Consider the following 10180-nt stretch of genomic DNA (forward strand, 5'->3'; position numbering starts at 1 on the left):
TACTTTGCTCCGTTCATCTTTCCCTCGATCCTGACTAGTCTCCCAGTCACTGCCGCTGAATAAATCCCCACAAACTTGGTGCCAAGTTTCCTTAATAATGATGGAGGCCACTGTGTTCTTGGGGACCTTCATTTTGTGGTACCCTTCCCCAGATCTGTGCTTCTACTCAATCCTGTCTCTGAGTTTTACGGACAATTCCTTCGACCTCATGGCTCGGTTTTTGCTCTGACATGCACTGTCAACGGTGGGACCTAATATAGACAGGTGTGTGCCTTTCCAAATCAATTGAATTTACCACAGGGGGACTCAATCAAGTTGCAGAAACATCTCAAGGATGATCAATGTAAACATGATGCACCTGAGCTCAATTTCGAGTCACATAGCAAAGGGTCTGAATACTTATGTTTTATATTGTTAATATATTTGCAACAATTTCTAAAAACCTGTTTTGGTTTTGTCAGTATGGGGTATTGTGTGTAGATTGGTGAGGAATTGTTTTTATTTAGTCCATTTTAGAATAAGGCTGGAACGTAACAAAATGTAGAAAAAGTCAAGGAAAGTCTGAATACTTTCTGAATGCACTGTACAGAGTTCAGCATCTGCATGTCCTCATTCAAGCATAAGAGTGGGTTGCATAAAAGTTATATGACACGCAGGAAGCTTATTTCTGTTCCACAGTAGTTTTCATTTGAAATGTCCCTCAAATTAATAGGCTTACCGTGGCTTTGTTTGGAAATGTCAGCAGCAAATGCAGACCTCACTGAACAAACAAGAGTCATTTTCATCAGTCTGGAGGTGTACTTACTTCCCGTATCATAGAGCATTATTAGGTTATATCTCTCTCTGGCTTTTGAAAAGATAAGTGTGATGCTGTCGCGTCTCACTACCAGACTCTCATTATGAACAATGCTAATGCTTTCAAATGATCTCCCAGGTCTCACAAGGTGGAGAGGCACTTGTATTAAGATATTTTTTTATAAGTGCCTCTGCCATATTAAAATACGAAGCTGCGGGAATTAGGGCTGCTGAGGGCAGCTGAGGGCTGCTTAGGGTGCTGATTGCTAATGAGGGCTGCTGAGGCTCCTGAGGGCTGTTGAGGGGTGCTGAGGGGTGCTGAGGGCTACTCTGTTTGCTGAGGGCTTCTGAGGGTGCTGCTGATGGTGCTGAGGGCTGCTGAAGGCTGCTGAGGGCGCTGATGGCTGCTTAGGGTGCTGATTGCTAATGAGGGCTGCTGAGGCTCCTGAGGGCTGTTGAGGGGTGCTGAGGGGTGCTGAGGGCTACTCTGGGTGCTGAGGGCTGCTGAGGGTGCTGCTGAGGGTGCTGGGGGCTGCTGAAGGCTGCTGAGGGCGCTGATGGCTGCTTAGGGTGCTGATTGCTAATGAGGGCTGCTGAGGCTCCTGAGGGCTGTTGAGGGGTGCTGAGGGCTACTCTGGGTGCTGAGGGCTGCTGAAGGCTGCTGAGGGCGCTGATGGCTGCTGAGGGCGCTGAGGGCTGCTGAGGCACTGAGGGCTGCTGAGGGCAGCTTAGGTTGCTCAGGGTGCTGAGGCTGTTGAGGGCTGCTGAGGGCTATTCTGGGTGCTGAGGGCTGCTGATGGCTGCTGAAGGCTGATGGCTGCTGAAAGCCTGATGGCTGTTGAGGGCTGCTGAGGGGTGCTGAGGGCTGCTGAGGTTGCTCCGGGTGCTGAGGCTGCTGAGGGCTGCTGATGGCTGCTGAGGGTGCCGATGGCTGCTGAGGGCTTCTGGAGGCTAATGATGGCTGCTGAGGACACTGAGGGCTGCTTAGGGTGCTGATTGTTAATGAGGGCTGTGGAGGCTCCTAAGGGCTGTTGAGGGGTGCTGAGGGCTACTCTGGGTGCTGAGGGCTGCTGAGGGTGCTGAGGGCTGCTGAAGGCTGCTGAAGGCGCGGATGGCTGCTGAGTGCGCTGAGAGCTGCTGAGGGCAGCTGAGGTTGCTCAGGGTGCTGAGGCTGCTGAGGGCTGTTGAGGGCTGCTGATGGCTGATGAGGGGTTCTGAGGCCTGCTGTGGATGCCGATTTCTAATGAGGCTCCTGAGGTCTGCTGCGGGCTAATGAAGGCTGCTGAGGGCTAATGAGGGCTGCTGAGGGCTAATGAGGGCTGATGAGGGCTAATGAGGGCTAATGAGGGTTAATGAGGGCTGCTGTGGCTGCTGGGGTTTGCTGAGGGCTCATGTGAGTGCTGAGGGCTGTTGAGTGCTGCTGGGGTTTGCTGAGGGCTCCTGTGGGTGCTGAGGGCAGCTGAGGTTTCTTAGGGAGCTGATGCTGCTGATATCTGCTGAGGGTGCTAAGGGCTGCTTATGGCTACTCTGGGTGCTGATGGCTACTGAAGGCTGCTGAGGGGTGCTGATGGCTGCTGAGGGGTGGTGAGGGCAGCTGAGGGCAGCTGAGGGCAGCTGAGGTTGCTCTGGGTGCTGAGGCCTGCTGAGGGCTGCTGAGGGTGCAGATGGCTAATGAGGGCTGCTGAGGGTGCAGATGGCTAATGAGGGCTGCTGAGGGATGCTGAGGGATGCTGAGGGATACTGAGGGAGGGTGCCGATGGCTGCTGAGGGCTGCGGGGGGCCCCTGAGGGTGTTGAGAGATGCTGAGGATGCTCAGGGCTGCTTAGGGCTGCTGAGAGTTGCTGAGGTTTGCTGATGGCTCCTGTGGGTGCTGAGGGCTGCTGAGGGCAGCTGAGGTTGCTCAGGGTGCTGAGGCCTGTTGATGGGTGCTGTGGGCTGTTGAGGGTTGCTGAGGGTGTTGATGCTGCTGAGGGCTGCTGGGGGTGCTGAGGGCTAATGAGGGCTGCTGAGGGCGCTGAGGGCTGCTTAGGGCGCTGATTGCTGCTGAGGGCTGAGGAGGGTTGCTGAGGGTGTTGATGGCTGCTGAGGTTTTCTGATGGCTCCTGTGGGTGCTGAGGGCTGCTGAGGGCAGCTGAGGTTGCGCGGGGTGCTGAGGCTGCTGATGGATGGGGGCTACTCTGGGTGCAGATGGCTGCTGAAGGCTGCTGAGGGCACTGAGTGGGTGCTGAGACCCTGCTGATGGGTGCTGAGGGCTCCTGCGGGTGCTGAAGGCGAATGAGGGTTAATGAGGGCTGCTGAGGGCGCTGATGGCTAGTGAAGTTGCTCAGGGTGCTGAGGGCTGCTGAGGGCTGCTGAGGGTGCTGGGGGATGCTGAGGGTACTGAGGGATGCTGGAGGCTGCTGAGGTCTATTTAGGGCTAATGAGGGCTGCTGAATGTGTTGATGGCTGCTCAGGTTTGCTGATGGCTCCTGTGGGTGCTGAGGGCTGCTGAGGGCAGCGGAGGTTACTCAGGGTGCTGAGGCTGCTGAGGGCTGTTGAGGGCTGCTGAGGGATGCTGAGGGATACTGAGGGAGGGTGCCGATGGCTGCTGAGGGCTGCGGGGGGCCCCTGAGGGTGTTGAGAGCTGCTGAGGATGCTCAGGGCTGCTTAGGGCTGCTGAGAGTTGCTAAGGTTTGCTGATGGCTCCTGTGGGTGCTGAGGGCTGCTGAGGGCAGCTGAGGTTGCTCAGGGTGCTGAGGCCTGTTGATGGGTGCTGTGGGCTGTTGAGGGTTGCTGGGGGTGTTGATGCTGCTGAGGGCTGCTGGGGGTGCTGAGGGCTAATGAGGGCTAATGAGGGCTGCTGAGGGCGCTGAGGGCTGCTTAGGGCGCTGATTGCTGCTGAGGGCTGAGGAGGGTTGCTGAGGGTGTTGATGGCTGCTGAGGTTTTCTGATGGCTCCTGTGGGTGCTGAGGGCTGCTGAGGGCAGCTGAGGTTGCGCGGGGTGCTGAGGCTGCTGATGGATGGGGGCTACTCTGGGTGCAGATGGCTGCTGAAGGCTGCTGAGGGCACTGAGTGGGTGCTGAGACCCTGCTGATGGGTGCTGAGGGCTCCTGCGGGTGCTGAAGGCGAATGAGGGTTAATGAGGGCTGCTGAGGGCGCTGATGGCTAGTGAAGTTGCTCAGGGTGCTGAGGGCTGCTGAGGGCTGCTGAGGGTGCTGGGGGATGCTGAGGGTACTGAGGGATGCTGGAGGCTGCTGAGGTCTATTTAGGGCTAATGAGGGCTGCTGAATGTGTTGATGGCTGCTCAGGTTTGCTGATGGCTCCTGTGGGTGCTGAGGGATGCTGAGGGCAGCGGAGGTTACTCAGGGTGCTGAGGCTGCTGAGGGCTGTTGAGGGCTGCTGAGGGCGCTGATGGGTGCTGAGGGCGCTGATGGCTGCTTAGGGCTGCTGAAGGCTGCTTAGGGCTCCTGAGGGATGCTGCGGGTGCCGAGGGATGCTGAAGGGCTGCTGAGCGGTGCTGAAGGCTGCTGAGGGCTGCTGAGGGCTGCTGATGACTGCTGAGGGCGCTGAATACTGCTGAGGGCTGCTGAGGGATTCTGATGGCTGCTGAGGAGGGTGCCGATGGCTGCTGAGGGCTTGTGGAGACTGCTAGGGGAGCTGAGGGGTGCTCAGGGCTCCTGAGGGCTCCTGAGGGTGTTGAGAGCTGCTGAGGATGCTGAGGGTGCCAAGGGGTGCTGAGAGCTGCTGAAGCTACTTAGGGCTGCTGAGGGTTGCTGCTGGAGGCTGCTAGCGGTGCTGAGGGGTGCTGAGTGCTTCTGAGGGTGCTGAGAGCTGCTGATGGCTGCTAAGGTCGCTGAGGGCTGCTGAGGGTTGCTGATGGCTGCTGAGGATTGCTTATGGGTGCTGAGGGCTGCTGAGGCCTGCTGATGGGTGCTGAGGGCTGCTGAGGCCTGCTGAGGGAGCCGATGGCTGATGAAGGCTGCTAAGAGATGCTGAGAGATGTTGAGGGCTGCTGAGGGAGGCTGACGGTGCTGAGGACTCCTGAGGTTTACTGAGGGCTCCTGTGGGTGCTTAGGGCTGCTGAAGTTGCTCAAGGTGCTGAGGCTGCTGAGGGCTGCTGTGGCTGCTTAGGGCTGCTGAGGGTGCTGAGGGCTGCTGAAGGCTGCCTAGGGCGCTGATGGCTGCTGAGGGCGGCTGGAGGCTGCTAGGGGTGCTGAGGGGTCCTTTGGGCTCCTGAGGGTGCTGAGAGCTGCTGATGGCTGCTCATGGCGCTGAGGGTTGCTGATGGGTGCTGAGGGTTGATGATGGGTGCTGAGGGTTTCTGATGGGTGCTGAGGGCTGCTGAGGCCTGCTGATGGGTGCTGAGGGCTCCTGAGGGCATTGAGAGCTGCTGAGGATGCCAAGGGGTGCTGAGAGCTGCTCAGGGTGCTGAGGGCTGCTGAGGGCTGCTGTGTGTTGCTGATGGGTTTCTGATGGGTGCTGAGGCCATCTGATGGCTGCTGAGGGTGCTGAGGGCTGCTTAGAGCGCTGAGGGCTGCTGAGTGCTTCAATGGCTGCTGAGGTTTGCTGAAGACTCCTGTGGGTGCTGAGGGTGCTGAGGCCTGCTGAGGGCTGCTGGAGGTTGCTGAGGGGTGCTGAGGGTGCTGAGGAATAATGAGGGCTAATGAGGGCAGTGAGGGCTGCTTAGGGTGTTGATGGCTGCTGAGGTTTGCTGGTGGCTCCTGTGGGTGCTGAAGCTACTATGGGTGCTGAGAATGCTGATGGCTGCCAAAGATGCTGACGGCTGCTGAGTGTGCTGAGGGCTGCTGCGTGTGCTGAGGGCTGCTGAGGGCTGCTGAGTGTGCTGAGGGCTGCTGAGGGTTGCTGAGGGTGCTGAGGGCTGCTGAGTGTGCTGAGGGCTGCTGAGTGTGCTGAGGGCTGCTGAGTGTGCTGAGGCCTGCTGAGGGTTGCTGAGGGTGCTGAGGGCTGCTGAGTGTGCTGAGGGCTGCTGAGTGTGCTGAGGGCTGCTGAGGGTGCTGCAGCACCCCCTGATAATTCGAAATTGACAAAAAAAAGAATAATAATAAGTTAACTACACCTTTATTACTCCTTTAGGAGAGGAATAAAGCACAGTTGTGAACTTTTGTCCAGTTATTGGCAAAATATCTGATCTGATTGGTCAAAATATAAATAATGGAGTAAGTTCAAATTAAATGTTATTCAACATTAGTAATAGACAGGGGACAGTTTATACAGTATATATATTTATATACACATACATATAGTGCATTCGGAAAATATTCAGACCCCTTTCCCTTTTCCACATTTATTTATGTTACAGCCTTATTACAGCCTTATTACAGCCTTATTACAGCCTTATTCTTAAATAGATTACATCTACACACAATACCCCATAATGAAAGTGAAAACAGGTTTTTAGAAATGTATAAAAAATTTAAAACAGAATAACCTTATTTACATAAGTATTCAGACCCTTTGCTATGAGACTTGAAATTGAGCTCAGGTGAATCCTGTTTCCATGCTAGAGATGTTTATTCAACATGATTGGAGTCCATCTGGGGTAAATTCAATTGATTGGACATGATTTGGAAAGGCAAACCAGTCTGTGTAAGGTCCCACAGTTCAGATTGCATGTCAGAGAAAAAAACAGGCCATGCGGTTGAAGGAATTGTCCGAAGAGCTCAGAGACAGGATTGTGTTGAGGTACAGACATTTTTTTTGCCAAAACTGTCTGCAGCATTGATGGTCCACGATAACACAGTATCCTCCATCATTCTTAAATGGAAGAGGTTTGGAACCACCAAGACTCTCCCTAGTACAAGGGCACAGGGCTTGACCCAGATGCAGACACGGGAGGCAGATGGTTCAAGTCTCTGATATCTTTCATAATCCAAGGGGCAGGCAAGAAAATGGTCGTGGACAAATACAGGGTGGCAGGCAGGTTCGAGGTTAGGGCAGGCAGTATGGTCAAGCAGGTGGGTTCAGAGTCAAGGCAGGCAAGGGTCAAAACCGGGAGGACTAGCAAAAACAGAGAAAAGGAACAAACAGGAGCACGGAAATAACACGCTGGTTGACTTGACAAAACGAACTGGCAACAGACAAACAGGGGACACTTGAATAAGTACCCAGGGACCAATGAAGAAAACAGGTGACACCTGGAAGTGGGTGGAGACAATCACAAAGACAGGTGTAACAGATCAGGGCATGACACCTAGAGCTGGCAGCCCAGCCAAACTGAGCAATCAGGGGAGAAGGGCCACTCCACAGTAAAAGGCACATTACAGCCTGCTTGGGGTTTGCCAAAAGGCACCTAAAGGATTCTCAGATCATGAGAAACAAGATTCTCTGGTCTGATGAAACCAAAATTGAACTCTTTGTCCTGAATGCCAAGTGTCACGTCTGGAGGAAACCTGGCACCATCCCTACGGCGAAGCATGGTGGTGGTAGCATCATGGTGTGGGAAGGTTTTCAGCGGCAGAGACTGGAGACTAGTCAGGATCAAGGGAATGATGAATGGAGCAAAGTACAGAGAGTTCCCTGATGAAAACCTGCTCCAGAGTGCTCAGGGTCTCAGACTGGGTTGAAGGTTCACCTTCCAACATCACAACAACCCTAAGCACACAGCCAAGACAACACAGGAGTGGCTTTGGGACAAGTCTCTGAATGTCCTTAAGTGGCCCAGCCAGAGCCTGGACTTGATCCCGATCAAACATCTCTGGAGAAACCTAAAAATAGCTGTGCAGCGACACTCCCCAACCAACCTGACCGAGCTTGAGAGGATCTGCAGAGAAGAATGGAGAAACTCCCCAAATACAGGTGTGCCACGCTTGTAGCGTCATACCCAAGAAGACTTGAAGCTGTAATCGCTACCAAAGGTGCTTACGCAAAGTACTGAGTAGAGGGTCTGAATACTTACGTCAATGTGATATTTAAGTTGTATTTTTTTTAATGCATTTTTTCAAGAAGACATTTTTATTATCAAATCTTTTCATCATTTTTAGAATAAGGCTGTAATGTCACAATATGGAAAAAAAGTATATATATATATATATATATATATATATATATATATATATATATATATATATATATATATATATATATATATATATCATTGTAACCAGCAGACTTAAGGAATACTTACCTAACTTACCTAACTAGAATGTAAAAGGTCACTTTTTATGTAATACACCACTTTGAAAGTGAGAATATACAAATCTGACTGTGATATCTGATGGCTTTTCATCATTGTTTCAATCATCAAGGTAAAAGCAAGGACCATATGGTTTTGGTTATTGATTCAATGTGTTCCCCAAACCAATATCAACATTTAACGCTATTTTGGGGCCATGTTGACACAACACAAGGGAAGCCATGACCCAAAACGTAAAAAATCAGGCAAATGCATTTTCACCATTGAACTATAGGGTGCGCTACAGGCCGACCCGAGACTTCGCTGAAATAGCACAATATCAGGTTTTGTTGAAAGCAAAAAATTATACAAGTGTGCCAATTTTCACGTTTCTATACCAAATTGAACAATATGGTCGTTTTGGGGATCTCTCCTGGACTATTTTGGCAACCAGATTTTATACTGCAATCTTCAATTCACTCCATTTTTCAATTTTAATTCAAATTTTTTGAATGTGATATAATGCTTTCTTCATTGACATGTAGATATAAGTGAATGTATACTGTTGAAATTTGGCCATAGAAACAATGACCAAAAAATGACATATTTTCAACATCCGTAAAAGACCTCTTCTGTAGAAGATGTTTTATTTTATTTTTATTTCACCTTCATTTAACCAGGTAGGCCAGTTGAGAACAAGTTCTCATTTACAACTGTCACCTGGCCAAGATAAAGCAAAGCAGTGTGACAAAAACAACAACACAGAGTTACACATGGGTTAAACAAACGTACAGTCAATAACACAATAGAAAAATATACAGTGTGTGCAAATGTAGTAAAATTAGGGAGGTAAGGCAATAAATAGGCAATAGTGGCGAAATAATTACAATTTAGCAATTTGATAGATGTGCAGATGATGATGTACAAGTAGAGATACTGGGGTGCAAAAGAGCAAAAATAAATAACAATATTGGTATGAGGTAGTCGGGTGGGCTATTTACAGATGGGCAGTGTACAGGTGCAGTGATCGGTAAGCTGCTCTGACAGCTGATGCTTAAAGTTAGTGAGGGAGATATAAGTCTCCAGCTTCAGTGATTTTTGCAATTCGTTCCAGTCATTGGCAGCAGAGAACTGGAAGGAAAGGCGGCCAAAGCAGGAGTTGGCTTTGGGGATGACGAGTGAAATATACCTGCTGGAGCGCGTGCTACGGGTGGGTGTTGATATGGTGACCAGTGAGCTGAGATAAGGCAGGGCTTTACCTAGCAAAGACTTGTAGATGACCTGGAGCCAGTGGGTCTGGACGAGAGCATACAGGTTGCAGTGGTGGGAAGTATATGGGGCTTTGGTGACAAAACGGATGACACTGTGATAGACTACATCTACTTTGCTGAGTAGAGTGTTGGAGGCTATTTTGTAAATGACATCGCCGAAGTCAAGGATTGGTAGGATAGTCGGTTTTACGAGGGCATGTTTAGCAGCATGAGTGAAGGAGGCTTTGTTGTGAAATAGGAAGCCGATTCTAGATTTAATTTTGGATTGGAGATCCTTAATGTGAGTCTGGAAGGAGAGTTTACAGTATAACCAGACACCTAGGTATTTGTAGTTGTCCATATATTCTGAAGTCAGAACCGTCCAGAGTAGTGATGCTAGTCGGGCGGGCGGGTGCGGGCGGGTGCGGGTGCGGGTGCGGGCAGTGATCGGTTAAAGAGCATGCATTTAGACATGCAAGATGTCTTCTCAATGTCTGGAAAATACGTTTTTCAACGTCTGGAAAAAAAGATTTTAAACATCTGGAAAATATGTATTTTCAACTTTAATTCAGAACCGTTTCCTTAATTTCAACATCTGGATGAGATGTCTAATTTTACTCACTGGGAGGTCTCCACCATTTTCAGGGGTTTGACTAGATGGGACACAGATTATGTAAGATTTGACTTTTTGTACCAGGTTAGGAGAATTTACCCAGCAGGTAAGGAGAGTTAACATATCAGGTTATGATAATTAAGTTAAGTTTAGGAAAAGGGTTGGGTTAGTGTTAGCCAAAATACTAAACAAAATCTACTTTTGATCTCAATTTGACCAAAGCTACACTCCTGCTAGCCAGGACCCATTTGCAGAGCATGATAGGCTTCATCTGGCTTCCAGTTGAAGCTCGCATCCGCTACAAGACCATGGTGCTTGCCTACTTGAGCTGTGAGGGGAACGGCACCTCAGTACCTCCAGGCTCTGATCAGGCCCTACACCCAAATAAGGGCACTGCGTTCATCCACCTCT

The 10180-nt window shown here is 50.7% G+C and overlaps 1 protein-coding gene across 1 annotated transcript; it reads right to left on the reverse strand.

Annotated features, from left to right (window-relative positions):
* Positions 1-1120: 1120 nt before the first annotated feature.
* Positions 1121-9795, reverse strand: LOC124001409 (proline-rich protein 36-like). Its single transcript, XM_046308150.1, has 11 exons — positions 9779-9795; positions 5515-5801; positions 4948-5398; positions 4529-4815; positions 4137-4461; positions 3462-3893; positions 2537-3282; positions 2227-2447; positions 1848-2019; positions 1429-1710; positions 1121-1356 (listed from the first exon to the last, which is right to left on the reverse strand). The coding sequence occupies exons 1-11, from the start codon at positions 9793-9795 to the stop codon at positions 1121-1123; spliced, it is 3456 nt and encodes a 1151-aa protein (XP_046164106.1).
* Positions 9796-10180: the final 385 nt, after the last annotated feature.

Source organism: Oncorhynchus gorbuscha, linkage group LG17 (genome assembly GCF_021184085.1).
Source record: "Oncorhynchus gorbuscha isolate QuinsamMale2020 ecotype Even-year linkage group LG17, OgorEven_v1.0, whole genome shotgun sequence".
Lineage (NCBI taxonomy): Eukaryota > Metazoa > Chordata > Actinopteri > Salmoniformes > Salmonidae > Oncorhynchus > Oncorhynchus gorbuscha.